Source organism: Anabas testudineus, chromosome 13, assembly GCF_900324465.2.
Source record: "Anabas testudineus chromosome 13, fAnaTes1.2, whole genome shotgun sequence".
Lineage (NCBI taxonomy): Eukaryota > Metazoa > Chordata > Actinopteri > Anabantiformes > Anabantidae > Anabas > Anabas testudineus.
The window spans coordinates 25,861,812-25,888,056 of record NC_046622.1 but is presented as its reverse complement, the minus strand read 5'-3'; the positions used below and the strand labels follow the sequence as shown (position 1 = coordinate 25,888,056).

General features: G+C 40.4%; 1 protein-coding gene across 1 annotated transcript in view; it reads left to right on the top strand.

Annotated features, from left to right (window-relative positions):
* Positions 1-26,163, top strand: part of pipox (pipecolic acid oxidase) — a 29,137-nt gene extending 2,974 nt beyond the window's left edge. Inside the window, exons 3-8 of the mRNA XM_026364059.2 lie at positions 1,126-1,339; positions 1,730-1,912; positions 6,468-6,620; positions 15,222-15,371; positions 21,933-22,008; positions 25,871-26,163. Coding sequence (XP_026219844.1) covers positions 1,126-1,339; positions 1,730-1,912; positions 6,468-6,620; positions 15,222-15,371; positions 21,933-22,008; positions 25,871-26,001 — 907 coding nt within the window. The 3' untranslated portion in view covers positions 26,002-26,163. The remainder of the gene's footprint in view (positions 1-1,125; positions 1,340-1,729; positions 1,913-6,467; positions 6,621-15,221; positions 15,372-21,932; positions 22,009-25,870) is intronic.
* Positions 26,164-26,245: the final 82 nt, after the last annotated feature.

Here is a 26,245-nt window from a genome sequence, read left to right as displayed (position 1 = left end):
CATCAAACTGTGCACTTTAACTTTCCTTGTCATATTTCCTCTACATTTTCCTGTTTGTTCTCATTACCAGCAAGCTAAATACAACACTAATTCATTATTGATGTCTTATGGCTATAGTTTGTGATACCAAATCATGTCCAAAATAGGTTCCATTTTTCACCTCCCAGTGCAACCATCCACAGCTTATGACTGATAGGTCCACATCAGAAGGCCACCTGTGCCCTTGGGCTGGCAAAAATGTAAAATGCATCACAATGAAAAATGTCCAGGCCAAGCAGGTATAATTCAATTCAATTCAGTTTTATTTGTATATCGCCAATTCACAACAGAAGTTATCTCAAGGTACTTTACAGTGCAAGGTTTAAGACCTTACAGAGAATAATTGTCCAAAAAAATGATACAGAAAACCCAACAATCGCAAGCTTTAGGCAACAGTGGAGAGGAAAAACTCCCTTTAGAGGAAGAAACCTCCAGCATAACCAGTGGATTGCCATCTTATTTCAAAATAAGAGTCTCTGAACGGGACGTCAGGTGCAGAATCATGACTTAAGCTCAATAATTTAATTCAATCTGATACCCTTTTTAGTATTAATAAATCAATGCCAAAAACCAGTGGTATTGAGTTTATGTTGTACGCACAGTATGCTTTGAACCATCGGGTTCTCACCTAGTTGTATTGGACTGCCTTAAATATAACAGTCTCACTATGTGATATTCATGTTCATATTTTTGTTTTACACAGGTGTTGATTTAACAGTGTGGGCTGAATAGGTGGCCTGAAGTTAATATAGTTCTTTATCTTTTTTTTGAGTTTGACTGTGAGGAGACAACAGCTAGTATCAGATCCAGCACTACCAAAGCCCTTGACAGGGTTAGATGCATAGATGGATTTGTCTGTTGTAAACGTCTATCTGATTGTGCTGAACAAATATGTTGTTGAATAAGAATAACCAGATTGGAGATTTGTATCCAGCTTGTGTAATGTTAAGATCCAAATTCCTGTTCCTTACCAGTTTGACTGTTGTAATTATGCTGATGTGTCCTCTCTATTTGCATTTTCTTTCAACACAAAGAATCTCAAATGACAAATGTTTTTACCATATTCATTACCATTTTTCTTTGCAGACAAACAGGACTCCTGCTAATGGGACCGAAGAACAGTCAAAATTACCAGGACTTGAAGAACAGCCTCCAAAGAAACAAAGTTCCTATGGTGCTCCTGACCCGTGACAACTTCAGCCAGCACATCCCAAATATGAAGCTGATTGAGGGACATGAAGCACTGGTGGATATAACTGCTGGAGTTCTGTATGCTGATCGTGCACTCAGAAGTGTACAGGTATAGTGCAGGCATTGTTATTAGAGCCTAAGACAGTGGGTCCCAAACCCAGTTGTTAGCCCCTCTTTTTTTCTGGGGAAGCTTGGACATTGGACCAGCAGCACAAGTTAGTCCAAATTGTGGACCAAAAGAGTTAAATAAAAATATGTGTGGGCTAATAGTTATTAATAATCTTATTTAAATTCTAAAAGGGCATCACTGCTGCCACAACAGTAAGCAAAACTATGCAAAACTGCAGTCAGCCCAACTCCAGTATTTGTGATTGCAGGAAAGACTTGTTTAGTGGTCATTATTCATTCCTAAATATGCTTACATTTGAGATGTATTTGAGACTTATAAAACTTTAATGCCAGGAATTTCATCAACACGTTGTCATATTCTCTTTTCAAGGGACAGTTTCAAAAGCTAGGTGGGGTCATAAGAGACAAAGAGATGGTAACGAACATCAGCCCTGGTCCTGTTGTTACTGTGTCAACCAATGCTGGTGTTTATCGAGCCAAGAGTGTGGTAATCACTGCTGGACCCTGGGCTAATAAACTGCTGACCAACACTGGCTTACAGTTGCCACTACAGGTAAATAATGCTCATATAGTGCTTTTCTAATTTAATGGTAATCAAAACACTTTACACTACCACTTTACACTTTAACAGGTGTGAAGAATGTCAAACTTCTTTGTTTGCCTCTCCTTGCCCTTGCGGTGTTGGGCCATCTGCGCTTTCTGGACAAACTCCACAACTGCCTCCATTGCTGGCTTAGGAAGGGTATCACATAATTTGTTGTGGAGGTTGTCGGATCTGTGTTTTAAAGTGTCCGTGGTGTAGTGTGTCAGACTTATTCGTTCATCAAGCAGATGTTTCTGTGTTCTCTGAAGGATCTTGGAGGCGTAGGCTGACCGGCAAGATGTTCTGCTGTCTGCATCTGAGGTTGAAGTGAAGATGGTTCCTGTAGTCTGCTACTTTTCTGGCTGAGGGTTTCTGCCCCAAAGTGTGCTGCAATATGTCGGTGAAGATTCTCAGTCGTCCAGGTGAAGTTATCTGGAGGTTGAGTCATGGCAACTGGACTTCCTTTGGTTAGTTGAAACGTTTCGCTACTCATCCAAGTAGCTTCTTCAGTCTGGAGATTGGTTGGAGGCCACCAATATATGCTACAAGACTGGTTTCACTCCACTCCTTGCCCTGAATGGGCTCATTAGGTGAAACAAAGGATGGGGGAGATCTGAAGGATGTAATGATCACACCTCTGCCCACCCCCTCTTGACACCTAAATGGGTCGTTAAGTGTGACCAACCTGGTGCAGGTGTGAACTGGTACTAGCCTTTTTTGGGATAGATGAAAGGGCAGCATGATAAATAGAAGACAGGTTGTGTCTAAGTCCTCCACCTCTGTTGAGAGAGGGAGTGCTGATCTTACTTTAGAGTAAGAAACCTCCATCAGAACCAGCCTCATAATGGGCGGCCATCTGTCTCGACCGGTTGGTCACTGTCCGAGTGGAAAGAGAAGAGAGAAAAGAACAGCAGGCAACAAAAACAACAACAAGCAGCAAGAATATTGAGCAGGTCAATTGGATTCTGGAGATGTACAGCTCCAGGCCAAGGATACCTGCAGAAAAGTACAGAAAGAGAGGGAGACAGGAGGAAACAAAACTACAGGAGAGAGAAGACAAAGTTAATGACATGCAATGGTGGTATTGATAATGGATGATGCTCCAGTTTTGGATACTGACAAACAAAGCTGCTCTTCTTGCTCAATCCTTTCAAGATCTGAACAAACTGAATGTATTTGTTTTTGACTGAGCAGTATGTGTGCCTGTTTGTATAGTTCCAACTGTGGCTGTTAAATTCACTTCTGAAGCTCAGAGTTGGACTCATTCCGACATAACCCTGGGTCTTATACATCAGATGTGGTGTGGAAAATTGAGCAGATTTATGGAATTAGTAGGTTGGATGGTGTTAAAGTAGCATGTTTATGTAACATCTTTATAACGTTTTGAAAAACGTCAAAAAAAGACAGAATCACTGTCTTGGTTTCGAGCAAGTTAGTTAAAGCTGACCCGTGAAGCTGCAGTGAGTGATACAATTACTAAAGTCACATGATCATTCTGATCCACAGATAATATCAGCTTTACTGTAGTACTGTTACACACAGTATCAGCTTTCTCTCAAGTTGCTTTCCAAGCAGCAATAACTTCTCAGTCTGATCGATACAGTTGGAAATTTAGAGAACATAATTGTGTGGAACCAAAGAACGGGACATGAGTATAGCAAATGAAAAAGGTTTATTAACACAGGGAAATACATGCACACTACAAAAATGCAGACTTAGAGAAAGTGACACAGTAAAGCGAAGTCAAGTAACAACAGAAAGCGCTGCACTAACACAGGCAAACTACAAATTAACACCCTGATAAGAAATACAAAGTAACAACAAAAATCAAATGCACTTAGGCAGACACAGACAAACTAACTCACTTAACTAGAAATACAAATTAACAACTGAAAAGCACTGCAAACGCCAGGCAGACTTACAAGTTTGAAAAACAAAAAGGGCAGAGTCCAGGGTGAGACGAAGTGCACCTCAAGTCCATGTATAAACAAACTGTGTGCCATAACCAACATACAAGCAATCAATGTCCAAACAAACCAGGAGGTGTGTGTATAGGCAAGAAACTGGCAACAAGAATTTAGACTGAGGGAGCTTTTAAAGACATGGGGAGATGCAGGTGAAATAACTCATAATCAAAGTCCAGGAGAGTGAACAGTGCAGGTGGTCCAAAGGAGGGCATTAGGAAGTGGCTGTAGATGGGAGTGAGAAGGTGAACACCAGGGGGAGACAAAAACACCAACAGAACAGGGATGAGGCAGGAACCATGACAGTAGTAGATTGAAATTTCTCACAACACATGTTTTTCTCAGCATGAAATATTCAATTAACCTGATTCTGTGTTCAATCTGAAAATGAATGAATTTATTAGCACTCTTTATTGCTGCACGTTGGAGTAAACAGCTGTTTCCTGTAAAGGACACCACATGGCATTTACCTAAAACAGTGGAGGTTACCTGCCAGACTGACTGGCACTGCTACACTACCTACCTACTAAAAGAAAGTGCTTATATGAGCCATGCTTGGTCAGAAGGACCTAAACCTCTGCTACTGCTAATCAGCAGTGCTTATCGTGCTGCCCTCGTCAGGTCATTATGGACCTCTTGCTCCCAGCATACCGGAAATTAAATCTCTGTAAATCAAAGATGTGGATCACTGAGGCTGTGGGGGAACTGCAGGAGTGTTTGGGCTTTACAAACTGGGAAGGTTTTAGATCTGTCACCAATAATCTGGATGAGTACACGGACACTGTGACATCCTACATTAACTTCTGTGAGGACGGCGTTGTTCCACCACACCCCAGGGTGAGTTATAATATTCATGAACCCTGGTTTCACAGCTAAACTCAGACAGCTGAAGTCAGAGAAAAAAGCTGCATTCAGAAGTGGGGATAAAGACAAATACAAAGAGGCCAAGTACAGATTTGACAAGGAGGTGAGAAGTTCTAAATCAGCACATGGTGAGAGAATGGAACCGCAACTCTAAGCTAACAACTCTGCCTATGTCTGCAAAGGTCTTAAGACAATCACCTACTACAAGCCTAGAGCCCCCTATTCTGCACCTGGCCAACAACCCGATTGAATTTTACTGTCCCATGTAAAGGACATTACAGACCTCTTCTATCCCCCGCAGTTTGTCTACAGAGCCAACAGATCTGTAGATAACACTCTAAACATGCCATTTTTAATACTGCGAGCCTGGGGAAGCATGCCTCGGACTCCTGGCATCATCAGCATTGGATCCCCCCCAAGTCTGTGTCCTCTCTCGTCTGTTCTCCCTGTATACCAACAGCTGCACATCTGGACACCAGTGTGTCAAACACCAGACAGATAACAAACAGATGACAGCACCCTCATCAGCCTCATCTCTGATGGAAGAGATGGCCTACAGGAGTGAGATGGATCAGCCTCATCTCTGGTGGAAGAGTTGGCCTACAGGAGTGAGATGGTGTTATGGTGCTGCATTACCAACCTGGAGCTCAGCAATTTCAAGACAGTGGAGGTGATTCAGCGTGACATCCACTCTGCTGAGAAGGTGCAGCCATGATCACAGCTGACCCCTCCCTGGGGAGGGAGAGGGGTCAGAACAATTTCTTCCCCACTGCACTAAAGCATTTGTTTAACCTTTCTATTGTGTCGAATTTTGTAATTTATAAATCTGTATTCCCCTTCACTTTATTTTTTATTCTGTGTCTGCACCTGACATCAACATAAATTCCTAGTACTGTGATGTGTTCTTTCTGATTCTGAATTCTTTAAGACTTTAGCTTTAGTATTATCGGTTCAGTGCACTGTCTATGTCTAGGGTATTCAAACCTTGGACCCAACCTAATAAAGACCAGGAATTCTTATAACTGCCCTTCTAGTTTTCCTACTATCTCTGCCCTCCCAACAGCTGCTTGACTGATCACACGTGATCCAAGTAATCATCTGTGGACAGGGCAGGGGTCGTTAGAAAACAAGCAAGGCATGGGACCAGGTATAACAACTCCATGTTCTATTTGTCATAAAGACATGAAAAATAATTGTGAGATTATAAGGCAAACCACACTTGCTTCTTTGTTGTTGTTAGCTGTATATGACCATAGTCAGCTAACAGTCCAGGTAAGGAAGATTGGTCCTGCCGCCTATTGTGACATAATATTAAGCGTCATTGTAAATGAAATACAGCCAGGTAATCAGGATTTCCTCGTTAGAGAGTGTATGTGTTTGTGACTGTCATTGCATGATGTATTAGTATATGTATGATGTATAGTTCGGTTCTGAGAGTCTCCAAAAGGTGGCATCCATCCATTGATGGAATTCCAGAGTTTATCAAGACATTTTGCAATTGGACAATGACCCAAAGCACAGAAGTAATTCAACAAAAGAGGCTTCAACAGAACAAAATATGCCTTCTGGAGTGTCCCAATCAGAGTCCTGACCTCAACCCAATTGAAATGTTGTGGCATTACCTTAAGTGAGTGATTCACACCAGACATCCCAAGAATATTGCTACACTGAAACTTTTCCTGGTTTCTCTGTCATAGGTTGTGAAGATCAATGTTTGCTACTGGAAAGAGAAGGTTCCTGGCTTATACAGCATGCAGCAGCGCTTTCCCTGCTTCATACTGACTGAGGGCGAGGAGTCCAGTGAGGACATCTATGGCCTCCCATCAAACGAGTACCCAGGTCTGGTTAAGGTATGCCACACACAGTTTCACAAGTGGAAACTTTACATTCTGCACAACTCAAAAACTTAAATATTCAAATGTAGATTCAAAGTAGACTTTATTTATGATCACTTATTTTAATCTAATTCAATTAATATCTGACAGTTCATAATTTAGCTTCATAATTTAATATTAGTATCTCCCAGAGCATGGTTTGTCTTATATCTTTTCATCTTACTAACTTCTACTACTACTTACAGTTAGAAACTTATCCTCAAGCAACTCTTGTCCAGTTGTCTTGGCTTTATGCTTCAGGTCATTGTTAAGAAGACATCCCAATCTCATGTCATCTCATAAATCTGACCAGTGTCCATGTTCATGCCATATTTAAAACCTGTAACACGTATTAGCTAACAACATAGTATTAGACGAATGATAAGCTGCTCCTCATGACCTTCCCTCATATTGTCTGATCTATATTGTGTTCATAATGTTGTGCACGAATTGTCTTTTTTTCCTCTCCGATGTTATTTTCCCTCTCGATTTCACAGTTTTTCTCTTGCACAAATAGGATTGTGCTCAGGTGTCCTCGACTGATAGTTTTGTGCATGTGGTTAAACTGAGAGGTGTGTATGGCACTCCTGTAGTTGGAGATCAGACCTGCACCTGAACGATCTGGAGTAATTTTGGACCACTCCCCTTCACAAAACTGTTTCAGTGTAGCAATATTCTTGGGATTTCTGGTGTGAATGGCTCTCCTAAGGTCATGCCACAGCATTTCAATTGGGTTGAGGTCGGGACTCTGACTGGGCCACTCCAGAAGGTGTATTTTGTTCTGTTGAAGCTATTCTTTTGTTGAATTACTTGTATGCTTTGGGTCATTGTCCTGTTGCATGTTTGATGTTGATAGTTTAGATTTTGTTAGTATCTACAGACTCAAATTCCCATTAATATTAGCTAATATCAGCTATATTAATATTAATATCATAGATTTGCACACATGAAAGCAGTAGCTAGTTTAGCAGCGTAGCTATTATGGAGCTTCTGGTTTCCAGGCAGAGAGTTAGCTGCCACAAGCTCCCCACCCCCACTACCCACACTACCGTAAACACCTATCTGTTTAACCACAAGCACAAAACTGTCAGTTGAGCACAGAGAACCGCTAAGCATAATCCACATTGTGCACAAGAAGAACTATCAAATTGAGAGGGAAAAGGACCGTGTGAGCACAATATTATGGTAAACATGTATGCAACTTTATGTTCTATACATGCATGTTAAAACCAGGAGTGTTATTTTTTTCACCTTGTTTTTGTGCACTCTAGTTTTGCCATTGATCTAATATTATAGGTGAAGGCATTCATATTCAAATATGGGTCTGTGTGTTTCACTGGTGTCTAAGTTTGGAGAATGACAATACATGCCTTCTTCTTTCTTTAATGCAAGTAATGATTTAACAAATCTTGTAATGATCCACATTGTAAGAAAAACACAGACCAAAGAACACTTTCCTCATGCTTTCAGAATTACACATCTCTATAGGCTCCTTGGCAAACTAAATTACAGTGGCAAGACTGGAATTTTATGTTTTCTGCATAAATTTGTCATAAAATGTGCTCTGATCTTCATCTAAGTCACAACAATAGAAAAACGCAATCTTTACATAACGTAAACATTCACAGTGCAGGAAGGAAAAAGTATGTGAACCCCTAGCCTAATGACTTTCTCCAAGAGCAAATTGGAGCCAGGAGTGAGCCAACCTTGACCAACCTTGAGGCGTGGTCCTGTAAAGATGACTGCAAGAGCACAGTGCAGAATGCAGAAAGAGGTTAAGAAGAATCCTAGAGTGTCAGCTAAAGACTTACAGAAATCTCTGGCACATGCTAACATTTTTGTTGACACAAATGTGTCATAAAAAATATTGCAGCACGTTTGAAGTATTATTTTAAGCAGGCTGTTTTCTATTGTTGTGACTTAGATTATGATCAAAGCACATTTTATGACCAACTAATGCAGAAAACCATGAAATTCCAAAAGGTTCACAAAGTTTTTCTTGCCACTGTAAATTAATTAAAACAGGCTCGCCTTCCATCTAACCACTCTATAAGAAACGTATGGATCAAGTATTAAAAAGATGTTGGTTGAGGACTTAAAGCTCAGTCAGAGTGATGGAGTTCAACTCTAGAAAAAGTTCCATTGGTATCAAGTTTATTCCATTCCAATTATTGATGCTGCTGTGCTTCTGTGGATACTCCTTACGACAAATTGTTCCTTGGACTTCATTCTTTTGTCCTCACGTGTGAAATGTTGGCCCTTGGTTTTATTGTCGTTTTAGGTTATTGCATTTAGATTGAGGGGCAAATAATGACGTATGACTAGAAAATATTAAATGTTCAAATATGCAATTCCACAGGAAAAAGATAAAATACGTAAGACCATAATCTTAATCACTACTGCTACATGTCCATGTGTCTCCATTACAGTGAGATCCAGGCTGCTTATTATATTCAGCAAGCTGAGCCAGCATAACAATGATACCACCCCTGTACTTTCCCTCTCTGACAGCTCTGACAGAGTAAATTAACTTAACTGAAACATGCTGTTCTGTAACAAAAGATAGATATGTCCATATTTAACGGTTATGGACGCGAGAACGCATTGGCCCATTGAATGGAAGTTGAGCAATCCCATGTGACTTCACTTAGCCAATCAATTCTGTGGATCACAGGTGGTAAATTTAGCGACTCAACAGTAGATGAGAGAAAGTTTGAGGTTGCAAAAGGAATTAATAAACAAAGACGGAAATAATCTTGTAATTAGGACACGTGTATTTAAAGAGACCTTGATGATTTTTACCCACTGATTAAATCTCTGCACCATATCTTTTTGTTGGCTAATTGTTTTGACTACTCTAGCTCCACTGTGATAAGGAACGGTAGAAAGCCATTCCTGAGAATAGCCATCACCCTGTACATTGACTATATTAATACAGTAGAGAACTCTGCTCCAACAGTTTATCGATAGTGGGACAGACATTACTATATGTATTTCTTGCTATTGCACATTCATCTCAGACTGGGGTTCAAATCCCAGCCGTGGTCTACCTCCAGAAAGGGTCCTTAGGCAAGACCTCTTCACGCTCACCCTGCCTACCATTGTATCCTACTTGTAAGTCGCTTTGGATGAAAGTGTCTGCTAAATGACTAAAATGTAAATATAAAATGTAAATCTCAAACCATAAAATTACACTGCATGCATGATGGTTTTTCTATTTTTCTGTAGAGTAAGAGCAATATGTTTTTGTTTCTGTGTTTAAATGTGTTTTTTTTCTGCACATGTATGTGTTAGTGTTTTTCTGTGTAAGTGCTACTGCAAACCAGAATGTCCGTTTTTGGATTAATGAATTACCTACCTACCTACCTACCTGAGCCTCCAGCCAGGCAGGGCAAACCACGAAGCCCTGTGGTGGACATTTCTTCAAGATAGTAGTGGATGATTCAGGTCAGGTTCCCAACACAGATTTTCTGATAATTCATGAAGTTCAAGTTTGTGAGTTTATAACCACATTTGTGGGGGATTATAGTTTAAAAACAGAGTCCACTTGTGAAGTCCACAAAGAGCATCGTAACGTATGTTTTTGGGTGTTCCAGGTGAGCCAGGGATGTGTGGAGTATGGAGATGGTCCAGATCTGCAGAGATGGTATCCTTAATGTGGGATAGTGTGCTCATGAAGCACTTCATGGTCACTGGGGTGATGGAGACTGGGTAGTACATATACATTTAGTTATTTGGCAGATGCTTTTACCCAACAAGACTTACAAGTGATGCTCAAGGCAAGCAAATTATCCAAGTCATTGAGAAAAACGTGCTATAGGAAGAAATGTTTACAATTTGTGAGATGCAACTGCAAGACTCAAGATCTAAATGGATAGAAAGCTGTGCAAGAGTTTTTTTTTAAAAATTGTAGTGAGGCTGCTGAGCATGTGGAGCTCGGTAGGGCGTTCCACCATCATAAAACCACTGAGCTGTAGAAGCTAGCTTGGGATATTTAGTGGTGGAACCACTAGACATCGTTTGTTGGTGCTCTGGGTAGGATAGATATAAGACCTGGATGCCACTCTGTAGGCAAGGGTCCGAGCTTTGAACCTGATGCAGGCAGCAACAGAAGGCCATTGCAGAAATGTGGCATGAAGTGTGTCCTTTAAGGCTGATCAAACATAAGGCATTCTGCTGCATTTTGGATCATCTGTAGGGGTTTCACATTGGTACATTGGTAGCCCGATCAGTGAGGCATTGCAGTAGTCAAGACGACATATGACCAGTGCAAACGAGTTGGGTTGCATAGTCAGAAGTAGAGTAGAGTCTGATCTTTCAGAAAAGGGCAAATCAGAGCGACAGACAGAGATGCGTAATGAGATTGGGGAGTCATCTGGTGGAAAGGACGAGAAAAGCTGTGTGTTGTCAGTATAGCACAGATAGGAAAAGCCATGTGAATGGATGATAGTACCTAGGGATGTCATAGACCCCAGAAGCCCAACAGGCTTTCGATCAGCTGAAAGATTCACCCCAGCCCCCATTCTGACCTTACCAGATCCAGATTGCCAGTTTGTAGAGGTGGACGCTTCAGACCAGGGTGTTGGGGTGGTTATTTCACAGTATTTAAGATCCAAGATTCAATAAACTTTATTAATCCCAGAGAGAAATTCTTTTGCCTCATTACAGCTGTTCTCAACACAGACAGAAAGAAAGGGAACCACAACCAGAAAAGATCCACACCAACATAAATACACAATAACATCAGTTATACAGAAATTTCAATATATGTACAGAATATGTAAAATAGATAAATGAAAATGGGTGAATATTTATATTCTATGGTGGAATGACAGCAATTATAGGCAAACATCTTTACTTCCCCTACCCCTTACAGAGGGGGAAGAAATTGTACAGTTTGATGGCTACACGTAAAAAGGACCACCTGTGGCCGCTCTGTGGAGCACTTCATACTCTGGCTGAACGTGCTCCTCTGTCCAATCAGCTCACTGAGCAATGGGTGAGAGGGATTGTCCAGGATTGAGAGAAGTTTGGACAGCATCCTCCTCTCAGCTACAGCATATAGAGGGTCTAGCTCCACCCCCAGAACAGAGCTAGCCCCCCATTTTGTTCAGCCTGTTAGTGTCTGACACCTTCATGCCACAACAGACCACAGCATAGATAACACTGGCCACCACAGACTCAAAACATCCGCAGCATGATGGTGCTGGAGACGTTGAAGGACCTGAGTCTCCTCAGAAAGTAAATCCAGCTCTGAGCCTTTTTGTACAGTGCTGCTCAGTTCTTAGTCCAGTCCAGTTGCAAAAAGGTATTTGTACTCAGATATGATCTCCACCTCCTCCCCCTGTATAAAGAGAGGGGTGACAGGACTCCCAGATTTCCCAAAGTCCTTTACCAGCTCCTTTTTTTTTATTGATGTTGAGTTAAAGATGGTCCACACCAGTCACCTGTCCACCACTCCCCGGTACTCTGTGACGTCTCCAACCTGACTACATCCGACAACTGCAGAGTCATCAGAGAACTTCTGAAGATGGCAGAACTCTGAGTTCTACCTGAAGTCTGAGGTGTTCACGGTAAAGAGAAATGGAGACAGAACTGTCCCCTGTGGTGCACCTGTGCTACAGATCACAGTGACACACAGTTCTGCAGGCGGACGTACTGTCGGCGGTTGATGAGGTAGTCATTGAGGACGCTGGGACGTGGCGTCCTATTCACAGGTACCAGGCACAACTTTTTCCACCCAAGAGGAACTCTCTCCAGATGCAGGCTTAAGTAGAAAATGTGCTTGAAAATCTTTGACTTTTGACAATATAGTAGCTTATGTTGTTGGGCTAGGTGTACTGTCAGGCAAGTGTCCTCTGTTAGCATTCCAAAAGTGCCTCCTGAATGTTGCTGTATTTGTATTTTGAACATATGTATTTTGAATTTGTCACAGGCACTGTACTTTACCAGGACTTCAACTGCAGCGTCACAGTGCAGTGGCTGTGGCTCAACAGGTAGAGCAGTTGTCTGCTAATTATAGGATTGGTAGTTCTTTTGTGGGTAGAGAACGTTTAATGAAGACTATACTAACTCATCAAAACGGAAGTTCTGGATATAGATGCCTTAAAATGTTTGCAGTTTTACATTTCACATAAATCTTGTTTAAGGTTTACAGCCAGATATTGCTCAGCTACTGCCATCTACAAAAAAAATTAAGTAAATTCAATTAAATTCAATTCAGTTTTATTTGTATTACGTTAAATCACATGACAGAAGTCATCTCAAGGTACTATACAGTGTAAGATCTTAAGGCCTTGGTGAACTAATACAGTTTAATCTTAATAATAATAACAATAAAATTAATAATAATAAAAATGTAATAATTCTCCTTTGATTAAGGAGAGCTTGATTATTAGGTGCTTTGATATGTTCTGGATTTTACAGGGAACAAATGGAGAGCTAACGTAGGAGAAATATAATCTCTCTTGCTAATTCCAGACTTTTAAAGGAGTCATCCTATCAATAATGAATTACAATAGTCAAGTCTGAAGTAACAAATGCATGAACTAGTTTCTCAGCATCACTTTGGGACAGGATGCTCTTAAATTTAACAATATTTCTCAGGTAAAAACGTTCTAGTTCTATTCTTTGATGTATAAAGTGAAGGAGATATCCTGGTCAAAGATAACTCAGAGATTTCTTACAGTATTACTTGAGGCCAATATTAAGTCATCAAGAGTGAGAATGTGATTAGACATAGTGTCTCTGAGATTTTTAGGTCCAAATAAAATAACCTCTGTCTTGTCTGGATTTAGGAGAAGGAAATTGGAGAACATCCAAGCCTTTATGTCTTTTGAATTAAAACTTCTTCTCCTCACTTATAAATCACTTAATAATCAGGCTCCATCTTATCTCAAAGAACTCATTATCATATGAATTTATATGAATTGAATGTGATCACATAGACATAGTGTCTCTAAGATTATAGTATTTCTAAACAACATAAGATCTCTGAGATTCGTAGGACCAGGAAATTGGAGAAGGAAACTGGAGGACATCCAGGCCTTCATGTCTTTTAAACATGCTTGAAGTTTGATTGATTGATTAGTTTCTTCTGATTTCATAGATAGGGGAGTGTATAACCTTAATCGAAAAGGAAAGTTTAGTCTTAAATGTAGAGAGGGTGTCTGCCTCCCGAACCTAAATTGGCACAATTGGAAACTCTAGGAACCACAAGTAGACCTGAACTCTATGAGTGTTTTGTTTTGCTAGGAAAATATGGTACTATGACGGTTCTGAATTTTACAGGGAAACAGTCGAGAGAAGCAAATGGAGAAAAATGATCTAATCCAGTCACAACTCTGGCTGCAGCTTTTTGGATTAAGATGAAGCTTTTTGGGACATCCTATCAATAGTTAATTACAGTTGTCCACACTTTTTCAGCATCACTTTGAGACAGAATGCTCCTAATTACATACAAATGGTGGGAGTGTACTTGGACAACAAACTGGACTGGACTAAGAACTCATCAGCACTGTACAAAAAGGCTCAGAGCCGGATGTACTTTCTGAGGAGACTCAGGTCCTTTAACATCTGCAGCACCATTCTGCGGATGTTTTATTAGTCTGCGGTGGCCAGTGTCATCTTCTATGCTGTGGTCTGCTAGGGCAGCAACATGAAGGTGAAGGAGATACTTATAGGCTAAACAAACTGATTAGGATGGCTGGCTCTGTTCTTTGGGTGGAACTGAACCCTCTACATGTTGTGGCTGAGAGGAGGATACTGTTTAAACTCCTCTCAGGTTGAAAAACATGGAATTGTATGTGAGGTAAATTACATATTTTGTCAACGCTAACATTTCTTGTAGTCATTTAGAATAACAGTATGATTATATAACATGTCTCTGGGGTTTTAAGGATCAAATAGAACAACCTCTATTCTTGTCGGAATTCAAGAGTCAAAAATGAAAGGACATTAAGACATCAAGTTTGACTAAATAGTTTGGTTCTTCTGGTTTCAGATACAAATAGCTGGGTATACTCTGCATAAGAATTGTTATTTTATTTAGTTTTTTTTACTAATAATATTGCTTAAGGGAGAAATACATAAAGCCTGCTATCATTTAGAGTGAAATTAATTCCCAAATTTATTTAACAGCATAATGTTAAGGTAAATATTTGGAAAATGTAAGAAGAAAGAAGAAACTGGTTGATGCAACAGGACAGTGACCCTAAACATCAAAGCAGAGTCCGACACTGATCCAATTTTGAAACCCATATCTCCAAAGCTCAATATCAGTATCAAGGACACAAAATCCACTTTGTGCAGGGGCCCATTCAGAGCCCAGTCTTAAACCCAATTGAGATGCTGTTGAAGGACAGGAGAGAGCAGTTCTGTAAGGAAGGGTGATTCAATGATTATGCAAAAGCATAAAACTACAGAAATATAGTATATAAATCTATACACTTTGACTATAATACCTATCTGTGTATTTTCTAAGAGTGGACAAACTTGTTCTACTACTGCTTGCAGTAATTAATACAGATTCTTTTGGCATATATAAATATTATACTGATGACATAATCTTGTGTGTAGATATGCTACCATATGGGAAGTGAGACAGACCCAGACCAGAGAGACAAGCAGACAGACAAGTCTGATATTGACATCCTCCAGCATTGCATCCGTCATTGTTTGCCAGGCCTGATACCTGAACCTGCAGTGGTGGAGAGCTGCATGTATACGGTGAGTAAGAACTCTTCACAAAACTATGTTCAGTGCTTTGATGTTTATACAGCAAAAGCTCAATAATTTTAATGTCATCTGTCTGGAGAACAAAACAGAAACAGATCACAAAACACGGACACTACTCATCTTTTGGATTTATAGACCATCTCAGTCAAAAAATCTCATCTTTCTCCATCCTCTTAGAACCTGAGCACTGTAGATTTGTTTTTAATAGAAAGGTAACAGCATATGTGCGTGTGCATGTAAGTTTATATCAGTTTGTGGGTGCTGGAATAATTTTAGGACTGAAGCTCAAAGGTGGAATAATGCTAACTGTCTGTGACCTCAATCTGAGTCTCATTTAAAGTTTCAAGACGTAAGTGGTAGGATTCAGGACTCCACCACCACCAACAGGGCAGACACCACACCAGGGTTTATTCTAAACTGTATAAAGTTTATTAATAATAATTATTATTATATATGTATAATGATATTTATAGTTAATGTATTTCTGTGATCACCTAACAGACTATTATACAAAGTAACACTAGAAGCTGTTTTACACTCAATCCAATTCAACAATCTATAATTTATATATTTATATAATTTTGTAAATCATAGCTCCTCTGTATAATGTGGGATTTTGTACCTACATGTCCTACACTAGCTGTCATTATTCATGGTGCCTTATCATGACTGAAGTGGTGGTCATTGGACCACCTGGATCTATTATGCAGTCATAATATAGAACACAGATTTAATATGGCCATTTATGGTCCCCAAAGGACAGAGCCCCTAGTATTTTCTTGTAAATTGCAATTATAACCGAATTTCTACGAAGACTAACAATAGCTAAACATCCAAAAAAAGGTTGCTTCTGTCCAACATGCTCACATTTTAATGAACCTTGCAGACTTTTAGAGGGACTTACTGGCCTTTAGATGTTTAGTTATCCAGTATTTTCATTATACTGATATGCTTTCGAAGCAGACAATAACATAGTTGCATAACTACCAATTACTATTATGTTGAACTTTATTAATTTGTTATTTATTAAGTAATTCAGTACTTAAACCTAAACAAACTTGGTTACAATTAGTGTTAGTTACTTTTGCAAAGTAATAGGTTATAGATTACTTGTATTTTTTTAAGGTTAGGCACTTTAACACATTTATTCATCTTGCAAGGGAAAATTCAAGTTATCCAGCAGAAGAAAGAAAGTTAAATTACAAATGAAGAAAGAAAGTTAAATTACAAATGAAATCAAAAAGATCTTAACATACTAAATCTAAGTATAGCATATTATATATATTTATATAGATATATATCTCAGACTAGATAGCGCAGTGGTTAGTGCCACTGACTTCGATACGGTAGGTCGTGAACACAAGAGTCTAACCTAAGATGGACGCCTGGAGCCCCCGAGGCCAGATACCACGAATTAGTGAAGTACCTTCAGAAACTTTCCTAGAAGATGTGAATGCAGTACTACAGATAATACCAACTCTGACCATCACTGAAACCAATCAGCTGATATACAGCACAGCTACTGTGATCCTTGAGGTACTTGGCTATAAGTTCAACACAAGCCACAAGGTGCAGTATCGGAGAAACGGAGGTTGGAGGCTAAGATCAAGGCAATGCGGAGAAAAGTTAGCATACTATCAGAACTACAGAAAGGCATCATGAAGACCAGGTGCTAAAGAAGTCCAGTAACGAAGTCAAGTGACCATACCTGAGGCCTTGGAGACTGCCAGAGAAGTTGAGACCATCCAAGGTGTACTCACAGTGGCGGGGTAATAACATGTAAAAGTAATTGGCCCCTAAATCTAATAACTGGTTACCATTGGCAGCAACAACTACAATCAAGTCTTTAATATCCCTGTGGATGAATTTCATGACTGGCCTGTTTAAGGGCATGCCACAATATCTCCATTGCATAAAAATTCAGACTTTGACTAGGCCACTCCAAAACCTGCCATTCACAGGTGGAGTTGCTGGTCTGTTTCAGACTCAAGTGCAGTTGAGGTTCTGGACATTCTCCTACAGAATTTTCAGGTGTAGCGCAGAATTCATGATTCCATCAATTACTGCACAGCAGACCCAGACCCTTACACTGATTATTGGTATGACATTGTTTTTATGAAATGCTGTGTTACGTACGTGGGTGGCTGTGGCTCAATAGGTAGAGCTTGTCTGCCAATCATAGGATCGGTGTTTCGATTCCTGGCTCCTTCTGTCACTTGCCAATGTGTCCTTGGGCAAGATACTGAACCCCAAGTTTGCCTCGGTGGGGCAAGTGTGGGGGTATGGTCAATGGTATCAATTTGTTTATCCTCTAGGACAGGGGTGGGAAATTATTTTTTTCATGGGCCACATGAGAAACAAAAATATTGTGGAAGGCCAGACCAAAAGGCTGAACTCATTCTGCATAATATTAACTATAAAAAGCAGCACATAGCATTGTTTTAACAAACTGGTAAGATTGGTAAAAGTATGTTATGATTAAGCAATGAAAAAGGGAAGTTGCCTTACAAAAAATATAATTTATTCAATTAATTCTCACAAAACATTTTTACCATTGTGACTGTTTACCATTGTGATATTATTTTTCAGGTTTCTGTATTTCTGAGCATGTTTCGTCTCGTAATGCCAACTCAAATTATTTCCTTAAACACAGCAATCTGCTTTCCGCAAACTAAACATGTGGCCTTACCTCTGACCTCAGTAAATAAATACTTAATAGTCCATGATTTGTTGAAAACTCTGCATCCTACCATTCCTTTTTTAGCATACATGGACAATCATGCACAGCAGTGATTTACGCATTGTGTCACATGCACGTGACACCTTGTTACAATGAACCTCACGCGGGCCGTTGGAGTCAAGCAATGGACCGAAACCTATTGGCACTTAAGGTGCTGTTGTCTAGCCTGTAAAGGTCTGTGTGTCCCTCCATTGATATGCCTCCCCAGACCATCACCCACTCACCACCAAACCAGTCATGCTAAACGATGCAACAGGTGGCATAACATTCTCCATGGCTTCTCCAGACCTTGTGTTCACATGTGTTCAGGGTGTACCTGCTCTCATCTGTAATAAGCACAGTGGCCCAGTGGTCCGTAGTGAGCACAGGGCCCACAATAGGACGTCTGACCCTCAGGCCACCCTTGTGAAGTCTGTTTCTGATTGTTTGGTAAGAGACAATCACACCAGTGGCCTGCTGGGCGTCATTTTGTAGGGCTCTGACTGTGCTCATCTTGATCTTGCACAAATGAGCATATACCGGTCCTGTTGATGGGTTAAGGACCTTCTACGGTCCTGTCCAGCTCTTCTTAAGTAACTGTCTGTCCTCTGGAATCTTCTCTGTGGTCTTGAGACTGTGCTGGGAGAAACAGCAAACCTGACAATGGCAAGTATTGTTGTGCCATTCTGGAGCACTTTAGGGTCCAGGTATCACCTCATGCTACCTGTTGTGACAGTGACCCTAGCCTGCAAAAACTAGTCAAACAGCTGATAAGAATAGATAAAATGTTAGTGGCCTCCAACTGTAAAAACGGTCCTGTTTTGGTTTTCGCCTCATTGTTGCCCCTTTTGTTAAATTTTATTTATTTTTAAATACTTTGGCTCGTTAGTGTAGTGGTAAGATCACACATAACAACCAGGTTATTATGACAATTCAGTTGTGAAAAAAACATATCAAATGGACATCAATCCTAAGGAAAGAAGCAACATTATAGCCCAAATAGGAAAAAGAATTTGTTAGACATGTGCAACATGTCTCCCCCTAGCCCTTTCTCTTTTTTAATTCTCTTCACTTATTCACATCAACAGCAACAAGAGAAACTATGTGAGGCTATTTATTGACTGCAGCTCAGCTTTCCACACGAGAATGCCCTAAAAGCTCAACTGTAAACTTCAAGGTCTCTGCCTGGATCCTGGACTTCCTAACTGGCGTTTTTTTTTTTTCACCACACACAAAGAGACCTCACAGGGCATCCAAGTGACAAGATCTCCAACCAGAACCAGGGTACCAGGATGAGTCAGATAGGTCCAGAGGGCAGAGGGTGGATGGATCACTTGCAGCTCAGGAACAACATGTATAGCTCGACAAAGAGACAGGTAGAGGGAAAGAAAGAGAGAGAGAGAGAGAGAGAGAGAGAAGCGGGGAGAGCAGAAGAGAAGAGATAACAGTGAGGTATGATCACAGTCAGATAATGTAAGAGATAAATGTATATTTTGTGTAGCGTGCAGCAGGGACTCCGGAAGGACTAACCATCACATCATAACTAAAAGTGTGAGCCAGAAGGAAATACAGACAAAAGGGCTCCCTGGGATGTAGAGCAACCAATCACTTCACCATCAACAAACCTGAGTGATCAATGAGAGTGGGGAACACACCATCTAGACATACCAGTTCACCATAATGCTATGTGACCATAAGTCTTTCCCTAAGGCAAATCTACTTACAAAATTGCTTGACTAAATAAATAGGTTTTTAGCCTCGACTTAAACACTGAGACTGTGTCTGAGTCCGGGAAACTACTTGGAAGGTTATTCCATAACTTTGGGGCTTTGTAAGATATTGGCGCTTGGGACCATTTAATGCTTTATGCTGGACGTCATATGTAGTATTTTAAAATCAATGCGAAATTTCACAGTGAGCCTGTGAAGTGTAGGCCTACATAGTGTGGCTGTGGCTCAATATGTAGAGCGTACTCAGGTCCTCGTTCTTTTGTCATGTGACAGCCAGGCCGCTCAGGCTCTGTGGCAGCAGGCATTACAGTTCTTTCATTGTGAAACAAGGAAATTAATAATGTGTGATATAATGTAAATGATGTTTGTAAATAAATACTATAAAAAATAATAAACATGTTAATTGTGTTATCCATAATATAATAAAATGTAACATTATTAATAATAACAACATCAATAATAATAATAATAATGTCGCGTTTTGGACACAATAAATGCACCATGTAAATATTTTCTGGAACTTGTTACTTTTTGCTTTAAAAGTCTAACTCATAATCCAAATAAGTTTTACTTTCACCTGTCCTCTACCATCCGTCACAGGAAAGGCAGCTCAGGCTGCAGCAGCAGTACACTCGTTCGCGGATCGGTCTCTCGTTCATTTGTCACGTGATAGCTACAAAGTCACTGCTGCGCTGTTAAACAACAATATCAGGCATGATGCAGGAACACAATTCACTTTATTGTGGTGTGTATTTGCTTTCCTATGTTTTCACATGGTTTGAATTGCTTGTAAGATTTTGTGTATTATAATTTGTCAGCTGAACCGCGGCCATTTTTACATCGCCCACTAGAGGGTTACACCGCAATGCGCTGTAAAATGAACGAAATTACTGAAAATGATTCGGTCACTTTACAGTTCGAGACTCACGGATCTGAGTCAGTTAAAAGAATCGAATTTCCCTTCTCTACACTGCTAACTCTTTATGAAGTCTACAATGAGTTCTTTGGTTTCGCTCATTTTCAGAGAGAGACAGTTATTCTAGCAACATGATGAGGAACCCTCTGTTATTCCGTTTACCATTTGGTATGCGCTTCTGTAGTCTGATGGCCAAACCTGAGTGATTTAGGAGGAGCCTTTTCCCCCAGGCCATTAGGCTCCTGAATGCCAATTAGTCTCTTAACTCAATATGCAGATAAACTTAGATCTCAGATATTTGACATTGTCACTTGCACACAGCACCTTCTGTTTTTATTGCTGCCATGTAACAACCACTAATATTCTACTTGCTTCTTTGCACATCACACTCTTATTCTTACACACTCCTGTTCACACACACACACACACACACACACACACTCACTCCAATGTATATTGACGATTATAGTTATATCTGTATAGGCCTACTTCTTAGACTTCTCAGCTTCTGTCCTTACTATCTTACCAATTTTGTTTTTTCTTTATATCCTTGTTTATTTTTTCTTATCAATAAATTGGACAGCCTATGGAATGGACCTGATTCACATTTCACTGCTAGTTAAATTGCCCCATATAACTGTGTATGTGACAAATACATCTCTTGAATCTTAATCTTGAATCTGTAGGTATTTGCTCAGGTTTGACATTGATAGGACAGCATGTTCACTACTCATAAACAAGCTTTACACTTTCCAGACAGGTTAGAGCCTTTTTCTGATGTTGAGCACAAAAATGTGTTCTTGTGTGACAACACAATGCCAACTAGCACAGTAGGCTAGTCACAGCCAGGTACAGCAGACAGGTTTCTTATTCATTTGATTAGAAGATGAGAAGCAAAATTAATTAATCAAGCAAAATCTGAGTGTATACTGCCAAATGAATGCAGATGATGTAGGAGAGCTCATCCTACCTTTGGTGGCATTGGTCTCTAATTATTCCCAGTGGCTGACCCACATTGTCGAAAATATGTCAAAAAAGTCATGCAAAGCAACAGAATGTTGTATTTTACACAATAGCTTAGATTTGGATCTTAAACAGATGACTTGGTTAAACAGAATAGGTTTTTCTCTTACTTGTACCCTATCATTTTAAGTTTGCAGGATTTTAATGTTTTGTTATTTTTGCAGCTAACACCTGACCGTCATTTTGTGCTGGACTGCCACCCCACCTACAGTAACATTGTAATTGGAGCAGGATTCTCAGGTACAACAAGAAACAACTCAAACTAAATTAAAGGATTTTATATTTTGTGTATAGTTGTCACATTTACTGCTTTCACACATCAGATGAAATAGAAATTTTTGGTATCAAACGCAACTTTTTTTTTTTACATTTAAGAGGTAGCTGGCCATTTGTAACATCAAATTTTGTAGTTTAGAAAGAAGCAGAAGGAATGTGTGGTGGGTGTTGTGGACACCCACCACACATTCCTACTGCCTAACCCTAACCCTATATATATATATATATATATATATATCTTGTCCATAATACCAACTGTAACCATTACTGAGACCAATTAGCTGATACACAGCGCAGCAACCGTGATCCTTGAGGTACTTGGCTATAAGGTCAACGCAAATCATAAGGTGCAGTATACTCCATGGAAATGGAGGTTGGAGGCCAAGGTGAGAAGTTAGCCAACTATCAGAGCTACTAAAGGCAGCTTAAGAAGTACAGTAATATGACCATACCTGAGACTTTGGAGTCTGCAAAGCAAAGGCTCACAGCCCTGGCTACCCGGCTGAAGAGATACACCAGAGAAGTTGAGACCAGGAGAATAAACAGGATGTTCTCACTGAGCCATCCAAGGTGTACTCACGGTGGCAGGGTAATAACATTGAGAGTAGACCCACCAAGGCTCAAGACTGAACAATACTGGAAAAACATATGGGAGAAGGAGGCATCACATAACAGCAATGCCCAGTGGCTAGTGGACTTGACTTCCTGAACAAGATCCAGTAACCATCACAATGACAGACATCCAAGAGAGGGTCTTGGGTATGAAGAACTGGACAGCACTAGGTCCTGACATGACCTCCCTCTGCACAACATGGAAGCTCCTGTCAGGCATCATAACAGCCAAGATGAGCAGGCACATGGATCAATACATGAGCAGTGCCCAAGAGAATTGGTAATAACACCAGGGGAGCAAAGCACCAGCTACTGGTAGACTAAGCATTCACCAAAGACTGTAAGACCAGACATACCAACCTGTGCACTGCCTGGATTGACTACAAGAAAGCCTATGACTCAATGCCTCACACATGGATCATGGAATGCTTGGAACTGTACAAGATCAAAAGGACTCTAATAACCTTCATCCAGAACTCAATGGGAAAGTGGAAAACAACCATAAAGGCCAACTTCAAGCCGATTGCCCAAGTCAACATCAAGTATACCAAGGAGATGCTCTGTCCCCACTGATGTTCTGCATAGGCCTAAACACCCTCAGCCAGATCATCACCAAGCCTGGCTACAGATACCAACTACGAAATGCCACAACCATCAGCCACCTCCTCTACATGGATGACATCAAGCTGTATGCCAAGAGCGAACAAGACAGACTCGCTGACACATACCACCAAGATATAAAGCCAAGACATCGGGATATCATTCGGACTGCATAAGTGTGGTCAGATGGTAGCAAGGAGAGGAAAGGTAGTCAGAACTGAGGGGATAGAACTACCAGAAGGCAATATAGCAGATGTAGGATAGCTAAAAAGACCTTGGAATCCCACAGGCAAATGGTAACCACGAAGAGGCCACAAGGAAAACAGCAACGAGGGTTAGGGTTAGGGTTAGGGCTAACCCTAACCCTAACCCTAACCCTGGCCAGCATAGTGTACAGGAACATCTGTGCCGAGTACAGGCTGGAAGTGCCAGTCAAACCTCCAAAGGTGGTCGAGAATGACAGAGCTAAGATCCTGTGGGACTTCCAGATACATAATGACAAACTGGTGATGGCCAACCAACCCGACATAGTAATGGTGGACAAATGGGAGAACAAGGCTGTAGTGATAGATGTAGCAATCCCAAGTGATAGCAACATCAGGAAGAAGGAGCACGAAAAGATCAAGAAGTACCAAGGGCTGAAAGAAGAGCAGGAAAAGAAACAGTGGCAAGAAAAACTTTTTACAAAAACATGGTTTTCTGCATTAATTTGTTATAAAATGTGCTCCAATCTTCATCTAAATAGAAAAACACAGTCTGCTTAAAATAATACTACACAAACATTATATGTTTTCATGTTTTTATTGAACATAACATGTAAACATTCACAGTGCAGGGTGGAAAAAGTATGTGCACCCCTAGCCTAATGACTTCTCCAAGAGCAAACTGGAGCCAAGAATGAGCCAACCTTGAGTCCAATCAGTGTGATGATATTGGATGTATTGCTGAAAGCTGTACTGCCTCTTTAAAAACACACACCAGTTTTGGGTTTACTGGTTTCAAGAAGCACTGCCTGATGTGAACCATGCCTCGCAGAAAAGAACTCTCAGAAGACCTATGATCAAGAAATGTTGACTTGCATGAAGCTGGAAAGGGTTACAAAAGTATCTCCAAAACCCATGATGTTCATGTGTCCACGGACAGACTGTCTACAAATATAGAAAGTTCAGCACTGTTGCTACACTCCCTAGGTGTGGTTGTCCTGTATGACTTGGATGACTGCAAGAGCATAGCGTAGAATGCTGAATGAGGTTAAGAAGAATCCTAGAGTGTCAGCTAAAGACTTACAGAAATCTCTGGCACATGCTAACATTTTTGTTGACACATCTACAATAAGGAAAACATTAAACAAGAATACAGTACATTGGAGGACACCACAGAGGAAGCCACTTTTTTTTTGCAAACAATGACACAGTGAAGGCATGCTGTAATCAAAGCTAAAGGCAGTCCAATGAAATATTAAAGTGTGTGACTTTTTGCATGGGCAGCGTATAACTTCAAAGCCAGGTGGGATTCACAGGAGTTAAAAGACCTGTGTAAGATGTTGATGTGTTAAATTCTTCAAGCTGTTTACATTCAGAATTCGTCTCTCAGGGCATAGCAAATAGGAGAATCTGGCTGCTGCATTTTGAAAATAGATGCAGGACCACTTTGAAAACACCTCAGATTTTAATGGTAGGAAAAAATCATACTTAATATTGGTACTGATGTGGACTGGGTGATGTGTTATAAATGTAATTTGATGGAAATTTAAATGATCAACCTATAGAGGGCTGAATTCAAAGATAACCTGAAAATCAAAGTGAAACAATTATCCAGCAGGTTAGTCAATTTTACTGAAATTTAATTCTACCAACTGAAAATGGTACTCAGTACTTTGAATAGCCCCCATGTGCTTGTATCCTGCTCCTAATGAGATCAAAAATGATGCCTAGGGGTATCTCGAGCTCTCAACTGTGAAAAGCACAGGGGCACTGGGCCCTCAGGCCACCCACATGAAGTCTGTTTCTAATTGTTTGGTTAGAGACGTTCACACCAGTGTCCTGTTGGAGGTAATTCTGCAGGGCTCTGACAGTGCTCACCTTGTTCCTTGTTGCACAAAGGAGCAGATACTGGTCCTGTTGTTGGGTTAAGGAACTTCTACCGTCCCGTCCAACTCTCGTAGAGTAATTACCCTTCTCCTGGACTCATCTCTGTGCTGAGAAGAACTGAGACAAAGCAAACCTTTTGGCAATGGCATGTATTGATGTGCCCTCCTGGGGGACTTGGACTGCCTGTTCAATCTCTGTAGGGTCCAAGTATCACCTCATACCACCAGTTGTGACACTGACTCTAGCCAAATGCAAAACTAGTTTAAAAAAATGTCAGAAAAGAGAACAGTCAAAATGTTAGTGGCCTCCACCTATAAAACCATTTGGGGGTTGTCTCATTGTTGTCCCTCTAGTTCACCTGGAGAAAAGCAGCTGAAAATGATTAACAACCCCCTCTGCTACTTAACTAACCAGATTCATATCTTAGAGGTTTAACTGACCACGCTAAACTCTGATTAAAAAGTGTTCCTTTATGAAACAGTGTAGTTACTACTGTGTTGGCTGTAATGGTTTTTCATTTTCAGGTCATGGATTCAAATTTGGACCAGTCATCGGCAAGCTTCTGAGTGAACTCACTGTTGGACAAGTGCCCACGTATGATCTTTCACCTTTCCGAATCACACGCTTCAACACAAAGACCAAATCAGCTTTATAGCATTTTATAGCTGAGATGGGAGCATCAACAATGATCAAGACAGCTTATGTAATTGTGTCTGAATACAGTTACAATATATCTCTAACAGTATGATTTAGGATTATCATGGTAATTTGGCATTACGTTGTTAAACAAAATCTAATAAAGATATGACAAAGATTACTGCATGTGTCTGCCGTTTATTTGATATAGGCCATTTGCCAATTGGTGCCACATTCAATTCAATTCAATTCAATTTTAGAAT